This window comes from Coenobita brevimanus, chromosome 8, assembly GCF_032717465.1.
Source record: "Coenobita brevimanus isolate Jiangsu-jjx chromosome 8, ASM3271746v2, whole genome shotgun sequence".
Lineage (NCBI taxonomy): Eukaryota > Metazoa > Arthropoda > Malacostraca > Decapoda > Coenobitidae > Coenobita > Coenobita brevimanus.
Window position 1 is genome coordinate 43156210 of NC_136961.1, and position 22758 is coordinate 43178967.

Genomic DNA, 22758 nt, shown 5'->3' on the forward strand with positions numbered 1-22758 from the left:
TATAATGTATTGTCTAGATTTCCTGCCAATCATATCAGTGCTACACAAAGCTGTTTCAAGATTTAACATTGGTAGCTCTGATTATATATCTCCTAAGTAGGCCTCTAATCTATTTTCGTAATAAATATACATGTAAGGAGGGAAGGAAGAAGCCTAAATGATATTTACATTCACCTGGAACTACCAAATTTATAATGTATTGTCTAGATTTCCTGCCAATCATATCAGTGCTAGACTTAGCTGTTTCAAGAAGTAATATTGGTAACTCTGAATAACCCCTAAAGCAGGCCTCTAGGCTAGCTGGCCTGGCCCTGCGTTATCAGTGTACTCTCATCTTCCGAAGTGAGAGGACGTATGTTTCATCTTGCTGACTTCAAGGCCTTTTTTCACCCCCATGCAAATGGCTCTGTGACCTTTACCCCCTACTAAACCTCATGTGGAAAGAGGTAAAGGGCTGACAATTGATAAAAGAGTGACTACGATCTTTCTATTGAGTAAAACAGTGCAAGTGGAATTGTAAATAATGTGTAAATAATGTGTAAACAGCAAGTGAAAGTAATGAATGTAAATATACGTGAACAATGGAAAATAGTTTTATAAGTTATTTCAAGTGACAGTGCATAACACTGTAAATAAAATAGAAATGTAAATAACGTAAATAAAATAGAGAACGTAAATAGAAATGTAAATGAGTAGTATTATAAGAATACGAGTATATACCCTAGGAGTAATGAAAGTGAAAGTTTCACTCTAACATGTCTGAATGCTATGAGTTATGAGAGTGAAGATGAAAGTGACATTCACTCTCAATGCCAGTATACAGGACGAGAAAGTGAATGCTACGTATTTTACTGAAAGAAATTGAATCCCTACAGTGACAATAAACTAATACTACTGAAGGAAACTTATGGATAAAGACTGTAGATATATATAAGTGTTATATAGTAATAGAAATATAAAGTGTGAGGGGTTTTATGAATAATAAATGACAGACTACCATGAGCGAACTAGTGCCAGTGCGACGATCAGACGCGCTCGTAATTTCCATTGCTTTCACAGTGTTTTTTTTTTTGAGTATGGATCCCAAACTACTTGAAAATTGTAGAATAGTGTTTATAGTGTTTGTATCTGGCTGTGGTAATCATATTACGGGTTGTCGGGAAGTGTAAAGTGGAGACTTCGTTACCCTACTTCAGAGGTCTCCACAAGTCCTACGGTAACCGACGAAGGCTCAACAATCATTCCAGGAGAAAGCTGAAGGTATGTGCCATAAGCATATTTAATTTTATTATTCTAGGACTAATAACTGATTTTTGGCAAATATTTTTTGAGAGTCTGTCGGAGCCCAAATAACCCCGCAGCACACGCAAGTCATTGGTAAACAAGCCCGCGGTGTAGGGGTTAAAGGGTTTTAAGTGATGAGAAAATGGCATAAAGTATTTTTATACCATCAATGGTGTAATGGTGGAAACTGGTTGTTACAAGGTACTGCTTGTATTTGTTTATTAGGAAGCTTATATATTGATGTTTATAATTTATAGCATATAAGAAGCACAATATAAATAAAATTCTGTGTACATGATTTTGCTTATGTGTAACCAAGACTTCCAAGGTTTAGATCAGTGGTCCTTTGCCTTTCCTCTGCCATTTACACTATGGGTTTGGCATGACCAGTCATTTATCCCTGCTCTATAAATCTGCATAGCCACAGCATAATGCTGTGCTGATGGATATATCAAGGTGATAAATAAAACAACAGCAAAAATCTAAGGTAACTTCATCCAAGTTTCAGTATGCAATGCTATCTACAGAAGGTACCGGTATTCACACAGTCTATCTATCTATCTATTGCCAGACGCCATAATCCCATAAGGGGTGGCCATTTGACTTTAAGTAATTTGTTTTACGGGGAGGGGCACTAACCCTCCACCAACCCACTTGCTGACACGTAGGGAGCACATATGATTTGGTTATATGGTTACCACCCAGCGTTGCAAATGGTTTCTTGGCTTACAGGAAACCATTTGGCTTGTCACACAGCAAAAATGGAAAACACCTTAGCTTCTATTTTCATGACTATTAACTATCTTTAAATATGATGGAGTAAACTGTGAACATACTCACAGGCAGTAAAGTTTTATACTGTACATTTGTCTGGTCCTCTATTGTTTTACATCCAGTGGTGAATGGAGGTGTCCACCATTGACTCCCTCTAAGCAGGGCTACCCTTAAGTGACTCTACACAAAGTGACAGGCCAAACTTAATGGTCTCCTGTAAATCAGGGGAACATTTACTATGCTGGGTGGTCACTGGATGTAGTGTTGTCTTTAGGTGCCTACAATAAGTGACAAGCCAAATGGATTCCTGTAAACCAAGACATCATTTACTATGGTGTGTGGTAACCATATAACCAAATGATCACACACAGCTTAAATACTTCTAACCAAACACAATTTATATGGACTCTGCCAGTTACATTTGAATAAGTTAATCTTCCAAAAAGCATAATTATTGCACTCACCATTCAGGGCTTGTGAGAATTTCCTTGCCATCAAAACTGAAGATGCGAGGCTTCTGAGTAAATTCCCCACCTGTTCCTGTGAAGATACTGGTCCAGGAGTTGAAGAGAACCTCTCCCTGTGAATGAAAAATGCAGGCCATAACTGTGTGCTGTATTGTGTTGATAATGATTCTGGCATACAATACTGTACACACAGTATTACATCACAAAAAAAAATCTAGTACATAAAAAATTTCTACACATCCACCATTTGGATATAGTATTATGTACTTCATATGCATTCTGATATAATACTGATTTGTAATATACATTTTTACTGAAATGAAACTGCCCTTTTCATGAGAAACTAAACCAAAACATAAAAAAAAAATTATCCATGAGTGGCAGAAAAAGAGGTGTCTGAAAGGAATAATGTGAACTGACAGTCAAAATTTTAAAAGAGTGACTATGATGATCCAAATACTGTATATCATTCTGTACAATATTAACATCCCAAAGTAATGTTCAGTAACAAACCATATGACAAATACTGTGTGTGTGTGTGTGTGTGTGTGTAATTATATATATATATATATATATATATATATATATATATATATATATATATATTGAAAAATAGGAAAATAGTAACATGGCAACAGTGAAAAAGATGTGCCAAATAACACCATTTCCCTACACTGTTCCCTAATGTCAAACAACAATAAAATCAACCAAACCAGCCTAACTTTTAATTGGTAAACCTTTGTTGCTCGATCATTAGCAGTCTCCCTAAGGGCACACTATGACTTTTTAGAATAAAATTTTTTATATTCTGCTTTCTTATACCATAATACAAATACAGTACCTTTACTCTTTTCTTTAGCTCTGGCAAATCACTGTTCCCTCTTATTGTATTCTCTGATTCTGATATACCCCCTCTCTGCATCACAGCTTTCATCTTTGTAACGTATACTCACCTTGATGTTGACAACAGGCAGGGAGTGGTCAGAGTATTTAACAATGGAGTCAAGATCTTGCACGCGGGAGGTAAGGAAGGCCCTGAAGGTGCCTCGCAGCCCAGCCTGCCGTGCTTGCCTATAGCAAGCGTAATCAGCACCCCTTACACCATGCATGTCTCCGGAGTACCTCTGGTTCAGGGCAGCCAGTCGAATCTGAGAGGGCATGACAAAGTAGACTATTGTGTTGGGAGAGTTAGGATGCAGTGGCCTAACTCACCTACCACAGCCACTGCCATGACAACGACAACATGTGCCAGTACCACCATGACTGTCACTCACTGAGAGGCTCTTGAGGGGTGATGTGGCATACCAGGAGTACGATATATCTTTTTTACTCAATAAAAATCATACGTTCAAAAGTCTGCGTTTAATACCTATTATCATAAGTGTATTATATACTGTATTCAGTATACGATGTATGGTCAAAAAGTCCACATATGCGCTGATGTAACTCATGTGTTGACATAAGGTATAAATGTACAATGTACAGTCAGAAACTTGAGTTACATACAAAACTGACTTATGTCACATCTCAGGAACAGAACTCTGACATAACCTGGGACCTTACTGTAAACAGTACTGTAATCGTATTTATCAAGTCAGTAACTAATCCCACTCCTATATCACCTGAGGCTTTCAGCACTCCAGCACTCAACCCAGACACACCTGCTGCCTTCCCCACCTACATCCTGCCTAATACCCTGCTCACATTAGCAGCATTAATCTATGACCAATGGCCAAACACTTGATCTACTGGCTCCAATCCTTTGTAATACTTTCTTTTTTCATATTCCTCACCTTAGTTAGCTCTCCCTTGAGGAAAGACATGAAATACACAAACCTTATTAATGGGAATGTTGTGGCTGTTGGAGAAGGTTTGGGTGAGTTGTAAGGCCATGAACTGGCAATCTCATGATTCTGGGTTCAAATCCCAGCACTGACTTGATGGCCAGTCTGGATATTCAATTTTAGTATGGTATATCAGTGTCACTGCTCTCCATGAATTAGATCCACCTGCTAACTAAACAAGTCCTGTCTGAGACATCCTTTCTAATTACATTATGGGCACTGGATGTTATATATAGGTGTATCAGTGAGTAATGTATACATATGTATCACTGTATGATGGTAAATGGGCCATCTATATGAACTGAAGGCAAATACCTGTACTTATTATTGTGTACGAACATAAGTACAAAAAATAGCCTTTTCTCAAGGTACTTCAACTGTCATAAATTCATTCATTAGAATAGCTCAAACTCACTTAATGTAAGTTACAGCTTCTTCCGGAGCTTTATTAAAATATCTTCAGGACATTTGTTTGGTAAATGATAAAATTCTGTAATATAACTACCAGATATATTTTTGTGTACTGTACTTTATGTGACTTCCCCCTATTCTACAGAACTGAAATATATCTAAAAGCAATTGGCACTCCCTCTGAAGGAAAATTATTTATTACCGTACTTGAATTTTATGTGAAAAAAGATCATCCAGTGCAGTGACAGAGGAGCCTAGAGGTTCATCTGCCAGTCACCCCGTACGAACTATGGGATACAGCATCTGGCAACAAACTGATAATACAGATACACCAATTGACAGCAAACTGCCAAAGTGTCATCAGGTGTGAGATATGAAATACAGTAAGTGGCTGGAATCCATGAGGTGCTGCACAACATGGTGAACCACCTGCATCTCACCCTGGGTCCATCCACAGTATTGTGCTGTGAGTTCACTTGTAATGGGGGGGGGCCGGGCACTCTGTTGGGCGGCAGGGCTGAGGCTGGTGCTGGGGCAGTGGCCTGGATGGTGGTGCTGGGTGTGGTGGTGGTCGTGGTGGTGGTGGTTGTAGTAGTGGTAGTGGTTGTGGTGGTGGGTGGCCGAGTGCTACGTGGAGGAAGTGGCACAACAGAGCCAAGCTGTAAGATGAGTGACACATTATGAACTCCACAGTATTCTCATTACATTAATACTGCAGATGATTTGATATGATATCATACATGAACACAGCACTTTACGGCTATCACTATTGTACTGTACTTAACTTTATATGCTCTTCATCTACCTAATTATCTATCTACAGCCTGACCCCTTACTTCCAAGGAGGAGGGGATGGCTAAATCACCTCCACATCACCCCGTTCTCTGCCAGCAGTCCACCCTCACACTATTCTCATCTACGTAACTCTGCACCCTGCCCCTCCACACCATTCTTGGCCTCCCTTTACAACTCTCTCCCACCATCTCATTCATACACTCCTACTCTATCACTCAATCTCCACTTGCTCAAGTTGGCCAAACCACCTCAGAGTACTCCTCCTAACACTTTTAAGTACTGTACATCCACATAAAGACCATTTGTTTGTTCATCTCTCCAAGTATCTCCACAAGTTCCTCTTAGATAACTCACTTCCATTCATTCCACTCCTGACTTGTGTGCTTCCAACAAAATCTGTTTCACTTCTATACTCTAATGATCACAATATTGCCATATCATATTCCTAAAAGTTTACTGTTAATTCCTTTCCACTAATTATTTTCATTGAATAAAAATGTGGTACAAATCATAAGTAAATTTTTCACATAATACTAACAGTAACCTGCAACAGTACTTAAAGAATGTAAGTGAAAAAAGCTGTCCATCAGAACCTCTCCACTACACCCTTCTGTATCATCCTTGGTTTCCCCCTACCCCTCTACCCTTCCACCTCATTAACATCCACTCTCCCAACCAATCTCTCATTCTCTATTCTCTCCAAATGGCCAAACCATCTTGGTGTACTTGTCTCAACAGTTTTCAGTACACCCACGTCAACACCACAACATTTCTTAAACTTCCTTGTGTGTTTAATCATCTCTCCATATATCTCCATGTGCTCCTCTCTAATAACTCATCCATTACTCTTGGTCTTCACTATACTTCCAACTGAGTCAAAGCTTCACCTCTGTATGTTAGAGTGGGGATCATAATACTATCATGCAATGACTTAGAAAGGAAACATCTATGCTAACTTCTATAATCCTCTTCACTACCCTCAACATACCTCCAACCCTCCTTCCCTGCTGTACTCTTTACTGCAGTTCAACATCTTAACTTTCATCCTAAAACATCACCCTATCTAAAGTATTTGATGGCACTCACATTTGATGAAAAATGAAAGACTGCACACTGGCGGAAGGACGTAGGAAAAATATCTCTAACTTAAGTTCACTCTATGCAGAAAGAATGTAAAAAGCCTAATTAAATGGCTAAATCTGACATTTAAAATATGCTTCATCATGTGCTCATCCTTCACAGACTATGCACATAATACTGCTTTAATATGACATGTCATTAACCCCTACAAGCTGGCTGACATGTATAGTCATGAATTTGGGTGAGGAGCAACACTGGTTGACATGTATTGCCACAAGCATCTTCTTGCCACCCTTTGAACTTTAACTTTTCCTTACTCATCAACGGGACAAACTGGAGATGTGGGGATACTTTCATTTGAAAGAGGAAGAGTTGGTAAGTCTTATGTATCTTTAATTTTTTCTCTAGCTTTTATAGTTTGGCAGATATTAGGGTCTGAGGTAGTGTATTTTTTTCAAAATCATGAAATCCCCTGTAGGGAGGAGCGTGCAACATCGAAAACCCCCCAGCATGTAGGGGTTAAGGACTTCTAAAATTCACTAACATCCTCATAAAACTAAAAACAACCTATACAACAAAATTTAACTTAAGTGTTAGCAATCTGAAGGGATAAACTGATAAACCATCAGTTGTCAAAATTTTAGTTATGTCAAAGTGTTTGTGTGTTATCAGGACTCACCGCAACATACTGCCACCCAGTACTGATGCGCACTAACAAGCTTTCTTCATCCAGCAGGAATGCTAAGGTTCCCACAAGCGACATCTCACTCATCTGAAACTCAGGCAACAACACTACATATAACAAGGGATAAAACCAGTGCAGTATCATATCAAATTACTATATAGACTGGCAACTTGAACTAGAAAAGATTTTTTTTTCTTTTTGCTATTTTTAAAACCAAATTAATTAATATTAATATATGGCTTATTTGCAAATGTCAAGTGACATACAGAATAATCAAACAATAAATTTTAGAATTTAATAATGCAGTTAACAGAAAAGCATCATGGAGGATTACAATGTTGTGCACTGGTATTATGCACTGCAGGTAACAAAAAATCCCATCAGAATCATTCAACTGACACAGTGAGAACTAATCAACAACACGGTCAATTAAGACCACACTTTCATTAACACACCATTCAAGTTCCCTGAATCCTGACTCCACTTCACAGGTATAACGTCCATCACTTCTATGCTTCACATTATCTAACAGCTAGAGTCAATCCACTGGGGAAAATTGGGGTGTCAAGCCCTTGCAATACACTCCTCCATACAAAATTCTTCCAACCAGTTCAACCTTGTCAGAAACCTTGCCTCAACCTCCATGCTTTCTTACATACTTATTTACTCTTGGATGGGTGACCGCCTGGGAACACCAGATGCTGTTGGCATCCCTACATGTCAAGTGGGGTTGGTGGAGGATTAGTGCCCCTCCCTGTAAAACAACTAACTCTAAGCCGTTGGCCACCCCGTTTGGGATACATGGCGTCTGGCAATGAATGAATGAAAAATTTACCTTCTTCTTGGCCTATCATATTTCCTCCCATCTTCAGACTTACGCAGATACATCCTATTCACTATCCTTGTTATGGCCATTCTCCATATGACCAAACCATCTGAGCACTTTCTTCAGTGCTATTATTCACAAACTTCCTTACTCCATTTCTTTTATGCATCACCACTACAACTAATCATGTTTGTTGCAACTTTGGCCACACAATTCTCATTCATTAGCCTTTCAAAATATTCGTTGAACCAGTTCCTTACATCATTTCCATTTGTCAGTTTTCTCTTACTTTCATTCTTCACACTTTCACACAATTTTCCACCTTCCTTTTTAAATTTTTTCACCTCATTCCAAAATACAATATATTTTCAGAGTAGTTTTCATTATCTTCAAATATCATCATTCACTTCTCTCTTTTTTTTTTTCTTCATCAGTCTCTTCATGTGTTGATTTTTAAAACATTCTCCTCTTTCATCTGAACACTCTTCTTGCATTGAATCTAGTCACTTCTATCTTTTTTCCAAGACAACTAACAGTAACAAATCTTAATTTGTCTCAGTGGCAATGCAGGTCTTGCATGACACTGGAAGTATTCTGACCTTCAGCATGGCAGTCTTGGAGGGGAAAGTGATGGCCCCCCGGATGGTGCCACCGCCCAGACCAAACCCAGGCATCCCATCTTTTCCTGGTCGTCCAGGGGGACCTGGATAAGGTGTAAGGAGGGGTGGGAGACAAAGGTTAGAAAAACTAATGAGAGATTATTAATGGTAGCCAGAAGACATCAGCAGGTTCTGCATATATGCAGTAACAAATGAATGAAAACACAGTGTGGTGTTGTTGCTGATGGTGCTTAACCCCAATCTGTCTGGCTGAGCAGATCCACTGACCACATGTAAGCAAATGCTTCTGGGGGGACCATTCTGTTGGTAAAGTACAGTATATACCAGTACATCATGCAGGGAACCAGTGCCCCCTTGTGGTAGACAGTGCCTCATAAGGGTCAAACCAGGGTCCTTCTCTATGGCAGAGTGCAAGGAAATATACGAAGCTTTAGCTCTTGAGTGGACGCCAAAGCTGTTTAGCCCTACCCATTGTGAACAGTGCCACCATGTATAAATAGAAACCACAGCTGATTAGCACTACCCAGTGTGCACAGTACCACCATGCATTAGTGGGTACCACAGCTGTTTAGCTCTACTCATTCTGCACAGTGTCATCATGTGTAAGTGGACACCACAGCTGTTTAGCTCTACCCAGTGTGCACAGTGCAACCATGAGTAGGGTCCTCATCAGCACCACACAATGTGTAAAGATAATGTGCAAGACACATCCATATTTATACAGTACAACCCAAACACAATAAAATTATTAATAACTAGAAGGCTAAAATTATTTTAACAGATTACAATGATAATACCATGCAATTATAACAGTCCATGATGAGGATTTTTATTACCGTTGGGATTTATGTGAATGCAATGAACTATTGTTCCTAATGCTTTTTTTTATTTTAAAGATTTCTGAAGCCAAGAGCAACTGACAATAGAACAAAAGTCAAGATGAACCCACTCAGATGTACAAGAGGTGCCAGAAATTACTGGGCACAAATAATACCTCAAACCCAACTCTGTCATTGAAAGAAGTTTCCTGTAAGCTGAATATCAAGATATGGCTTTAACATGAATGCTGTATATGATAAGGGCATCATACTGCTATACGGGTTAACAATCCCACCCTTAAAAGAGGTCTCACCTCAGCTGCGTAAAATCATATGAGGGTAACAAGAACATAATGATAAAAGCATCAGCGTGCTGAAGAGGGTTAATTACATAAAACATAAGTTACATCAGCCAATTCTTTTGACAAAGAAAAAGCATTAAAGATGACAAAAGGAAACTGGATACACAACCTCTGCTTCCAAGGAGTCCGGTCATTTGCTTAAGCCTGTCTATTCCACCGTAACTGCCTTCTGTTGGTTAGAAGATGGTGGTGAGACACAAGGTTGCAGCTGACCCACTAGAAACTGGTTAGTCAAATAAAGGGCAGCAAAGGAAGTACAACAAATTATTAGAGAAGATAGTCTGGGCTTGAAAGAGAAACCTGAAGAAATTACTTACTAGCAACCAAACTTACACTTGAAATCTCAATCATTAAAAATCACAATGCAGTTACACAGATGGGGAAAATAGGTGTATAAAAATCAGCTGCATTACCAACAGGATAACTTATTACTATTAGCTGTACAATCAAGACAAAATTCTAACAAAAATATTCAACAATATCATTAAGAAGCAACTAGTTTTAGCAACTTACTGTAGCAAAATACTGTGGACAACAGACAAAAAGCAATACTAATGAACTATGCGCATTGTACTCTGCATAACCCCCTTCAATCTAACGATGTATTTCATTTTAGTCTCGCTACCTTCAAATTATTTTATTCAAGGAAAAGACCTCTTGTACTGAACAGATTAAACAAGGCTATATCTAACCCTGCAGTTCCAAAAGTTTCTTTGCAACTGCATCAAATACTCTGGAAACGGCAAGAATGAAACACAAAATACATTATCATAAATGAAGGGGTTCATGGATTAATGAATTAATAGCCACTATACAAAGAGTAGGAAACATACCAAGTGGTATGATGTTTCTGTATATTGAAAAGTGTGACAAAAGCTGGATTCACAACACAAAGACTCACCCCGGGGGCCAAAGCCAGGTTGTCCTGGGGATCCTGGGGGTCCAGGCTCACCAGGAACACCACGCCCTGGTGACCCAGGGGATCCCTTGGGTCCTCGTGGTCCTTCTACTGTGAGGCCTGGTGGTCCCTGTGGTCCCTGACAAAGCCATAAGAGTGACCTTAGACCCTAGTACACTTGCATATCACTATACATCATTTTTCCCTCCATCATTGTGTCCTCAGCCACCCAATGCAATTTTTATATGATCCATGTGGAGATGATGGGACTGTGTTATTTGTGTAACATAATAAAGTGGTTACCTGTGGCCCTCTGGGTCCTGGAGGTCCTGGCACAGGGATGTACATCTGGTTGTCTTCACTTGGTGAGTTGCCTGGAGGTCCTGGAGAACCTGGAGTGCCAGGGATACCAGGGGGTCCTGGTTCTCCTGGAGGTCCAGGTGGTCCTGGCAGCCCTGGGGGGCCTGGCGGACCCACATGCACAGGGGCACTTGTGGTGTGGCCCTGGGATACATCAGAGCTGCTGCTGCCCTGTCAACACCAAATTCACTAAAATTTTATTCAGCAAACTCATATTACAGTGATATACAAAATAAGAAAATGTGAACATTTTCTTCAAAATCCACCACGATACTGAGGTAATATGTATGATATGGACTGAATTGTGAGTTAAGACTTGCCATCATGCCACTGAAGAAACTTCCTTCTGAAGGAGGACTTGTGGGTCCAGAAGGACCTGGTGGTCCAGGTGGGCCTGGTGGACCTGGCAGACCTGGCTCACCCTTTACACTCACCCCTGGGGGACCTGGTGGGCCAGGACGTCCACTCACCCCCTGGTAATTAAAATAATAAGTACAGCTGTGCAGCAAATCTTAGAAAGTAGAAATTCATAATAAGAAAAAAATATAATCCAAAACAAAAATTAATATATTTCAAAATTGTACACCAAAATTCACAACCATCATCACATACTCAATTCCCACCTAAAAGACAGTATGAGGTAGTTTCCAGGAACAAAAAACTAGAAAACATAAAAGGAGAACAAACTTACAAAAGTATACCCACTGAAATGGGCCACCCAATTATTTAAATATCATCCAAACCATCCCTCAAAATCCTGGTTCCATCACACACGCAAAAACCATCAACACATTTTTCTCTGTATTTTTTTTTCTCTCTCTTTAGATGCATGTGTACTTCATATAAATTTGTCTAATAGTCATTCAGTTGCTTTCCAAGTAAATAAAAAAATGAGGAATAACCTTTTATCATGTGCACCTCTGTATACACATCACTCGCTTGCCTCAATCCCATCAATCTTAGCTTCCTCAACTTCTCCTTATACTCATTCACCACATCCATCCTTCCTCCTCCCAGCCTACCATGACTCCTCTCACATTTAAACTCATTAATCTATACTCCTTTCATCATTCAATTTACATACATTCCCTGGTTGTGATCATACCATTCAAGAATACTCTCTTCCCAGTTTTATAAACAGGCTTTCTAACTCGACATCATTTATGAATATCTCCATTTCTCATCTTGTCTAAAATAAGTGCCTCACTAATATTCCACATCCATCTAATTTCTGCTGCTTTCTAGGTTCATGCCACAACAAAATCCCATGAATGTATATACAGTACTGTACTGTAGTACTGAAAAGCAGGCATAAACAAATTTTCATAAAATCGTCCCACAATCATCATACTCAGCCCTCATTCATATGAAGCCCTTCATAGCACCAGTCATATTTCTTCCTTAAGCCACTCTACTTTCCACTTCCATTGCACATTTACATTCTTTCTCTTTCATTTATTGCCCAGAGCTATTTAAACTCTTCCATCAATTCAAGTCTCTCACCATTTACCAGCTTATTACACTGTGTCATTATCTCACTCCATAAGTATCACATTACACTTAATCTTCATTTACTGTCACACCATGCCACTTGCAGACATGCACAAAAATTATAATTAATGGCTACACTTACTTTCACAAAATGAATGCAACATCAGTATACACGTAAACTCTCAATTATTTGTCGTTGTAATATCCAGCCCAAAGCAATATCCAGTGCTTTTGGTTCGATTCTATTAAAGCAATATCCGGCAAAATTATGCAACATCTGGTGCCAAAAAGGGAAATAACCAGCAGTTCCATGCAATATCAGGATGTGAGGCTATCAACTGGCTTGTATGCAGTAGTCAACTGGCTGATGGGGGGGGGGTACTATGCAATATCCGGCATTTCACTTTATTTGATGTAGGACTTGTCTGAATTACAACGGATAATTGAGTTTACTGTATCTACAAGAATGAATGACTGAACTACAACAAAGAAAATACATAAACATGAGCATGACTTAACACATTCTATAGCAGCTGGTTTTAATTGTACTCACAGTTGTAACATTCTAGATTGATCACCAGACATGCAGGGGTAGAAATATTGTATATCATAGTCAAATGTATTATTTATGCCTCACGTATAGCAAGTGAAGTATTTCATATCCGACACATCAAATAATAATCAAACCTCTTATTTTTTGGTAATTATACTTAATTTAGAAAGTTTTGGTTTCTTAGTACTGTAACTAAAAATCATATTAAACAAACATCAAAAGTGTTTATCATATCTAGTTACCAAAATTTCTTTTCACCTGAGTACAATCTAATCTGACTCACCGGCCATCCCGGAAGGCCAAGGTCCCCTGTGGGTCCAGAAGGACCAGGAGGTCCCCGCTTGCCCCTCTTTCCTCTCTTGCCCCGATCACCCTTGTCCCCCTGTAAAACAATGACCATGAGCCCTGTACACCGTACCTGGATATTTCAGGCAGCCACAATGGGTAAGAGTCCAACAAATCTGGCATACAAGTAAGCACACTACAGCAATTACAGTAACAGTATATACAAATTGTATTTTCTACAATTATGAGATTAGATGATGTATGTATGAGTGTTCGTAGTTACACGCCAAAAATATACAGCATAGTATTCCACTGAAAAGAACTGCTGCTATAGCAAACTATGTGTAATAGTAACAGGATGTATGTATGATTTCAAAACTTTTATGAATACCTCTGTTTTTCATCATTTCCAAAATAAGCAACGGCCAGAGAATAAAGTCCATCATAGTGCTGCAGTGGCTTCTGAAGGAAACAGTCAAGAGCCTTTTTGTGTATGAGTATGAAAGTTCTGATCCCTTCAGTATCACTAACATTCTGGTGGTGTAACCCATGTAAATATTTGGTTAGCCATATTTATGAAACCTTCAAGATATAATTACCAACAGACACAAGTAATTTAGTGATTACATACAATACTTTACTTTCTCTGTAATTTTAGTCAATCAGATACCAGAAGGAAGTGCCCTCTAACCTCTAACTGACCTTAACCACAGTGACATTGGTCCCATCCGGCAACACAAGGGTTGTCACCTGGCCGGGTGTGCCAGGAGTTCCTCTTTCACCCTTTTCCCCTCGTGGCCCAGCAGGTCCCACTGCACCACGTAGGCCAGGGCTCCCTGGCTGCCCTGGTTCACCCTATAACAAACATTAAACCATATACAGACCATTAGTAAAATGAACATAAGAATTCCTCAGCATTAAAGGGTCCCTTCTCACATGAGATTAGGACTAACAACAACTTTACTGTAAGACTGTCTACATTCCTTGAGTATGACACAGTGCATAAGCTGAACAAAACAGTCCAGCAATAGTCAAAGTTCAATGATATAAAATAAGTATGTTTCTTGTGTTTAAAATAAACAAAAACTATTCAAAATCCCAAAGCAAATTAGCAAAATATAGCACAAAATCAGAGATTAACACATAGTACATTGTACAGTACTGTATGTCAGCAATGCATGAATTCTCATGTCATACACAACCCCACCAGCCTTACAGTACTGTACTACTCTAAACTGTGCTATACATTATGCTAAAAATCTAGCTTATTGTATACAACAACATGAGATCTAAATTTTTTTCAAATTTGCTACCTTTTGTCCCGGAAGTCCAGGAAGTCCAGGAGATCCTGATTCCCCATGTTCTCCGGGGGGACCCATCAGTCCTTGTATTCCCTCTATCCCCTGTGGTCCACGGGGTCCTGGGGGGCCAGGGGGGCCACGTAGACCTCGCCCTTCCTCTGTAGTGTCAGATGTTATTCACGAAATGGCAGACATTTATTCACGAAACGGCAGACATTATGGTGAAGTGAGGCATGAATCACACTGAAACTGTCTCACATGCAACACTGTTTTTCTGCTATGAACCATTAGATCAAAGTTAATGATGTGTTATATGATAAAGCCACCACTAACACAAATGCTCTAAAAACTATTACAGTACAGTACAACAAAATTAGTGCTAAAGAGGTAAAATGGATAATGCTAAAAAAATCTGAGCAGTCCATTTGCTTACTTGGATGGAAGGGATGGTACAGAAGCACTCCTGAACCTTCCTCAGTGTTCACTAAGTCCTCGTCATCACTCACTGTTGCGACAAATGCATCACGAGGGGGGGGGGGAGGAATGAGGGAACATTTAAAGCTGTTAAAATTGCTTACTGATTTAACTATCTAGTGTCTGATGCAGGAAACATTTAATGCTAACAAAATGCCCATTATTTGTCATGGCTAACCAATGACTGGTATAAGAGACAGATGTTGTAATATCCATCTGTATCACATCATCTTCATTCTATGAAGCATAAAAGACACTTAAACAATAGAAAAATATTTTTAAAGCTTCTATGAAAGCAGGATGCAGACAAGGCAGGCTGTAACTATCAAGCAGGACACTGCAATGATGGCTACATACTAACAAACTTAAAGTCAACTACCATAACTGAGCATTAGTCACCTCACAACTGGAGCACATAAATAACATTAGAGCAATAAAGATGCCTTTTATCCATTTGGATCTGTCAACTTTCTCCCTGAATTTAATTCTCTCAGCTTCAGTACTGATGATTTAATTATGTGAAATAGACCCACAGCATATAATATTAGCTTCTGTTGAACTAAACTTTTTCTGTATGGGACTTCAAAGCACCTACTGGCTAGCATGCAATGGATGATAATACCTGTTAGTGCAAAACAACAGACAGTAAGGATCCATGTTAGACTTGGACTTCCATATGATCAAGAAGTATATGAAATGAGGAATGCATGGCACAAAAACCTGTTTTCAATTTGCCATCACTTGTTGCAGCCAATCATGGGAAGTTTCTTTCTCACCCGCAGCTTGGCAACCTTGACTCAATGGCATAAGAGGCACATACCTCAATACCGTGAAAGGCTGAGTAAACAAGTGGTACTTTCACCAGGAAGCCAGAGAAAGGCTAGGAAACTTTTCCAAATATGTTTTAACCTCAGTATCAGCATTCCACAATCTCTAATTAGTAACTGTTGCATCACTTTTGACCCCTTGCATATTTTCACCTATATCCAGTGTTCTGCTTTGTTTTGGTCACCCTTCCTTTTCATTCATGTTGGGGAGAATGCTGGGATGCCTTCTTCTCTCTATCCTGATTTATAGGGGATACTCTTTAGGAAGACTATAGTAGTCTGTCACATCCAAAGGTGCTTGGAAGAGGTCAGGAAGACTCCTTTTACAACAAAAATGGATAAAATTTATGTGTGAAAAACTCCCTTTAATGTATGCACCTTAAAACTTCCAAGTAACATTTATTGCTCCCATCATCTACCAACACCCCTGGATCAGGATCCCCTGGCATACCACTCCAACAGTACATTTGCTTATCAGTTACAGTGCACTCTGCACCATTAAATTTTCTTTGCTTCTTGTGGTGAAGAGCCCTGTCTTCCAATTTTCTCATCTGACTTTAACTGTATGTTTCCAAGATGTATTCAACTGATAGCAAATCTTTATCTAAAATTTGGCCATAGGCCTCCCATTTACACAAAGAATCTGCGGACACATAAACTTCTTAAAGACAGGATGAGACTGTTAATTCTTTGACATAAACTTGGATCTCAGTCTGAATATATCTTCAGCACTTCGACATTTCTGTCTCAGTATTTGTATGATCCTTTGATTAAAACTAACTCAAAACAAAAATTTAACTATCTCCTCCTAGATTAATTTACTAGACACCTCCTTCTTGACGTACTCTGCTTCTCACTTTCAGACAGATTCACTTACTGTATACCCTACACCTATTCTCTCCACCACCTAAAAACACTTTTTGACCCTCATGTCAACACACTTTTTACTATATACCTTTTATGTGTCATATTATTATCTTGTCTCCTCTCTATGTCTTGACTTTTCATTCATGCCACACCACAGTCTCACATCCATATGTCAGTGCCTATGCTTCTGATGGGCCAAAAATGGATGGATGGATGGATGGACAGAAACAGATTAGTACTGAGCTGCTTTCAAGCTATCAAAGTCAATGATGGCAAAAAAAATGTATTCTGATAAGGTTGTGAAAAAGTCAAGGCAATGTGATGGAGCTCCCTAGCCACTATTTACAGTATATTAGTTTCCTCATTCTGCTCAAATTAATGTCTAAGATTTATGTTAATTAGTCATACAGAAACTGCTCTTTAGGAACTAGGCAGCAAGTCCAAAGTAAGCCAGTAATATATGAATAAGGATCTAGTCACTTATCAGAACAGTGAGAATTTTTGCTTTCTTTATAAATCTGTAAAACAACGTGTGAAGCAAAATGCATTCTTTACACTTGGGAAATGAAAGCAATCATTATCCCTGAAAATGCTTGTCTGTAATGCCATGATGATCCTTTATAATGAAATGTCTTTCAGGATCCCTTCTCAGTTGGCTGTCACCCTGCAGAAGTTAGAAGCTGTCTTTCTGGGGAAATATTTACACAAAAGGGTGCAAAAGATATACATACGTTTGTACCAGATACATCTTCTTTACAAGAGTGATCCACCTCTCTTTAGTAAATAAGGTTACATTTTACAGAGATATGTGCTGTACAAGTAGGTTAGTTAAGCAGTTTACTTTAATCATATACAGTAAAATACAATTCCAGTCTGTCGGTTATGGTAATGTTGCCATTGCGGCCTGTGGGTTATGGTAATATACCCATTCCTGTCTGTGGATTATGGTAATGCACCTTTCCAGTCTGTGGGTTATGGTCATGTACCCATACTGAGATTAATTATATATGTTGCTTAGAGCTAGTGCTTTTTTGAGATGGCAGCAGAGCAGCTGTACAACTTACGGTATGAAATCAACACTTTACATCTGATTTATGAGCAGTTACAAACAATTAACATTAAGTGATTTGGAAAACTGTACTTATGACACAGCCAACTACATTATAAAAATATGGTTCCAATTTGCATAAACTTTAACAAACTATTGCCAAAATATTCTGTTTATTGCTCATACAGACAATGCAGAATAGTGATTTGCATTTCAGGCCTATTTATACTGTATGTGCAAACATTCCTATAATTCCAAAGGTTTCTGTATTATAAAGCAATGCTGTATGGGGCTGCCTATGGTACAGATGATGAAGTCTATAGGATGGAAGCTTAACTCCATGCATTATTTTTTTTCCCCTGAATCTGATAATGAAGGGCAGATGTGGATATGATTTTCATCCATATAGTGTTTATAGAGCATTTCATCTTACTCCTCTCATACATGAGGGCTCAGTAAAAAATCCAACTGTTCGCACTTTTCAATGCAAGTTGTGTCCAGCCACACTGGTTGTGGTATTTTTTCTCCACGATTTTTGGTTGCGTCATTCAACTTTCTCCCCTGCCCTTATTTATAACTATATTGTTATGAAACTGCTACATGTTATAAATTAATAAATGATCTTCATAATGAATGAAAATAAAAATAAAAGAAAAAATAAATTACCATATTTCATTGTTTACTCATTTATTCATCGCTGACTTCGCACAGATATATAAGCAATTTGTCAATGTTTGTTGAGAGAAAGTTGTACAGCATTCAACAAGCAGTGACGAAATGTTCATATAGTGTATCTCTAAAAAATTGTCGCTGAATAAATGAGTGAACGAAAAAATATGGTAATTTTTATCTTTTCTTTTTTCTTCTTTCATTAGGAAAATTGTTTATTCATTTATAATGTAGTAATTTCATAACAATACAGTTACAATTAAGGGCAGGGGAATGAAACAACTGGAAACACTTTACAATGTTGTGCCAGCAACTATTAGAGCAGCCAGGTGTGGTTAAAAGACTGTACCCTAAGATACTTCTATTCTGCCAGAAGTGTCATTTTTTTAATGAAAATCACTGCACATAAATGCTCTATGACAAAATGCTTATATATCTGTGAGAAATCAGTGTTGAATAAACGAGTGAATGATAAAATATGGCAATTTATTTTCTCTTTTCTTTTTTTTCATTCATTAGGAAGATCATTTATTCATTTATAACATGTAGCCATTTCATAACAATACAGTTATAAATAAGGGAAGGGGAGAAAGATGAATGGAAACATTTTTCAATGTTGTGCACATTGCTGAGCGAGGGGTGTGTGGCATGTAAGGTCTGGGCTAGCCTGTGGGGGTCATGCAGTACTCAGAAGCAGTTGGACGCAGGCTGCATTGAAAGAGTTCAAGAGTGTTAAGCATGACATGTCTTTTCCAAATGCTTTCTGTACTATAAACCGGTAAATCAATGCTGTACAGCACTGACTATGATATAGTTGATGGATTCTATGAGCTGCAGGCTTAATACAATGCACAATTTTTTTCCTTGAATTAGAACATGAAGAGCAGATGCAGTCATGATTTTCATGCAAGCAGTATTTACTTAGCATTTCATATTATGCATGATACATCTTTATGTTAAGCGATATCTTCTTCTGCAGAGTGCAACTATAATTTTGGTAATGATCTGCTATACAGTGTACCTGGGCAAGAAAACCAATGGTGCTAAATCTAATTCAAGAGATACCATAAAAATTTTAGAACCTTTAAATGAAGCGTCTGCCTCAGTCTCATTACAGTACCGTACAAGTGAGACAACTCAATGCACAGCCAGACACTTAAAGGGCATGACTAATGTAATGGTGTGTTTACCTCCAGTCCATGCCAGACCTCCACTTGTGTCATATATATTGATGCCACCATCAGCATGACCAAAGCCTCCATTTTTGGTATCAAGGGTTAGCAGTAGCTGTAAGTGGAAAAGTGAGTTATCTTCTGAGATATACATCTAACTGCAGCCATTATTTTGAAGGTTATCAGCACTATGATTTAAAACCGTGCAGCACAACTGCCATCATCTCTTGGTATAAATAATAAAGTATTTCCAACATTCAGCTTTCTAAGACATTAGCTTCTCTGATATCACTAAGTTGCTAAATGAGGGAGGGTTGCCACAGATTACCTGCTTTATGATCTCTGTGCGGTCAGTGCCTGAGAGTTGTCCAGGGGGTCCAGGGGGACCTGGTAGACCCTCACCATTGTCGCCCTTCTCACCTACAGAAAAAATAAAATTACTTTAAGCAAGGTAAACTATTAACTTACAATATGATGATTTAACCCTATGAGTACTGTCAGCCCTTTTTCAGTTTTATACAATGGTGTCATTTTTAGGGTATAGCAATGATGGTTCAGTCAGTTGGGCAGTTTGGCGACTATGTGGTCTGAAAAGCAAACGGAGACTAGAGGTGCTCAAGTTTTCATGCAAGTTTGTGTTCATAAACATTACAGAGCCCACACCATGCATGTCAGACCCTACCAATTCAATTGTAAGTTAGATTTTTAACATTTTCAGTTCATGAAATTTCAGGTGACTATCATAAACTGTACAGTACTTCCATCAGTTTGTTGGGCATAGCACTCATTAATTTCACGTTTAATCTTAACTGCATTCAGAAGTAACCATAAATGCAGACTATGAGCTTCATTTGTATGAAACTAATCTGACCATTATGAGAAATGGATGGCATCCTTTTGGTGATATAAACCATGTACTACAGTATACCATAACTGTCAGTTTAGATCCTACAACTGCATTTCTAAAATATAGCAAAGCCTCCACTAACTTAGTTCTGTTGTACATTTTCAAGTAACATTGTAGGGAAAAGTGTCACTCCCTTCACAACTGATGTGGCAAATTCAGGGGCAATGTAGTCTGAACTGAGAATGGCATCACTTCATGTGGGTGCAGTCTGCTCCATCTATAAACTTCCCTGCTAACAAAACTGGACTTACATACAGCCACTTAATTCTCTACTGTACTGCAAACTCTCTACCTTATGTATTAACATTCTCAAACTCCAATAACTCATTCAGCTGAATAAAATCACTAGATATTAGCTGGAATAGAATATGGTACTAGCTTTCCTCAAAATAAAAGGGTTAATGTTAGCAGTATTAACACTCAGATTCCTATATGCACTCAGCTGAATAAAACAATCTGGCATTAGCTGGAACAGAATACTAAAACTGTCCTGATCATGTAGTTAATCACTTTAGTTTAATGATTTGTTTTATTCTTGCCACCTCTAGATGATTTTAGTCACCCAGGATAAACCTTTTGAAGTGATGAGGTTAAATACAGCCTTCATTAATCTTAGCATTGCCTGTACTGTATTAGAGGTTCATCCTAACTTGAATGAAAACATCTGGTAGTTGCCTTAATTACGTGAAAAATATGTCCTCATTCTAATGGGTCAAAGACCTAATATTATACTGTAGACTGTCATAAGGTGGCAGTTACCTAAGACACTGGAGTCAGACTCACCTTTCTACCCTTTAGCCCGCACAGCCATCACCAGACATGGAAGGAGGACTCACCCTTTTGTCCTTTAGCTCCCAAGCCAACACAAGGCAAACTCGTGTTCTGTACTTTAATCTACGAGCCATCACACATGAGATACTGTATGAGGCAGATTCACTCCTCTGTCCTTTAGCCCCTGAGCCAGCACAAAAAACAAAAGAGACAGACTTATGTTCAGTCCTTTAACACTCATGCAATCACAAAAAAGACGTGAGACAGACTCGCCTTTCTGTCCCTTAGCTCCTGACCCAGTGACGTAGCCAGGCGGCCCAGGTGCCCCATCCAGCCCTGGGGTTCCCGGTTCTCCTTTAGGTCCTGGTGGTCCTGGCCGTCCAAGAGGGCCCTGTGTGTAAGATGACCAGGTCAAAGTTGGCTCAGCTAACCCCTTGAAATCAATGATGTATTTCATATTTTATTCTTTTGATCTACTCTGTAACCCCTTACATTCAATAATGTATTCTTTTATTCTTCCTGTTTACAGATGATTTTTTACTCAGTAGGGAAACATCTGCTATTGATGGGATTAATGAAAGCCTTATCTGACCCTTCCAGTCCAATATACCTCTCCTAAACTAAGTTAAGATCATCAGTTGATAACAAAAATACAAAACAAAGTACTGTATGTCCAAAGACTGAAAGGACTGAGTTCCTCATTTTCACCGTGCACTAAGTCCTCATTATAAGTCACCCATTCATCATTATATATTTTTTTCTATGATGTTCACAGTAAGTAACAGAGAACTGCCTATTAATATTATAGTGCTATCTATAAAGCTGATAAGCCTGTCCCCCTAATTTACAGTAACAACCATATGGAAAAATGTGTGATATTTAGGAACATATTTTTGACATAACAGCTTTGGTGTTGTTAGTCAACTCAAACTGGGCTACAAGTGCTGTATTTCTGTCACCACCCGCGTGTCCCACCACAACCCACGCATCCTCAGTATCTCCCTATTGCTAGTAAGGAAGGGGAGAGGTCAGATGTGCAACTTCATTACTTCACCACAGCTGAACCAAGGTAAATAATAAACTCATACATGTTTTTCCTATACTTTTCCATGCACTTTTTCATTTCATAAGCAAAAATTATTTTTGAGAAAAAAATATTTTCCTATTCT

At 38.7% G+C, this 22758-nt stretch overlaps 1 protein-coding gene across 1 annotated transcript in view; it reads right to left on the reverse strand.

Moving 5' to 3' along the window:
- Positions 1-22758, reverse strand: part of LOC145407803 (uncharacterized) — a 131127-nt gene that overhangs the window by 4764 nt on the left and 103605 nt on the right. The window contains exons 19-36 of the mRNA XM_080278665.1: positions 21855-21980; positions 20240-20323; positions 19930-20026; positions 15288-15359; positions 14867-15012; positions 14256-14408; positions 13552-13650; positions 11545-11697; positions 11168-11395; positions 10868-11003; positions 8766-8869; positions 7335-7427; positions 5384-5439; positions 5221-5284; positions 4535-4537; positions 4319-4333; positions 3479-3673; positions 2523-2638 (exon numbers count right to left, since the gene is read on the reverse strand). Of these exons, the coding sequence (XP_080134791.1) occupies positions 2523-2638; positions 3479-3673; positions 4319-4333; positions 4535-4537; positions 5221-5284; positions 5384-5439; positions 7335-7427; positions 8766-8869; positions 10868-11003; positions 11168-11395; positions 11545-11697; positions 13552-13650; positions 14256-14408; positions 14867-15012; positions 15288-15359; positions 19930-20026; positions 20240-20323; positions 21855-21980 (1940 nt within the window). The remainder of the gene's footprint in view (positions 1-2522; positions 2639-3478; positions 3674-4318; positions 4334-4534; positions 4538-5220; positions 5285-5383; positions 5440-7334; positions 7428-8765; positions 8870-10867; positions 11004-11167; positions 11396-11544; positions 11698-13551; positions 13651-14255; positions 14409-14866; positions 15013-15287; positions 15360-19929; positions 20027-20239; positions 20324-21854; positions 21981-22758) is intronic.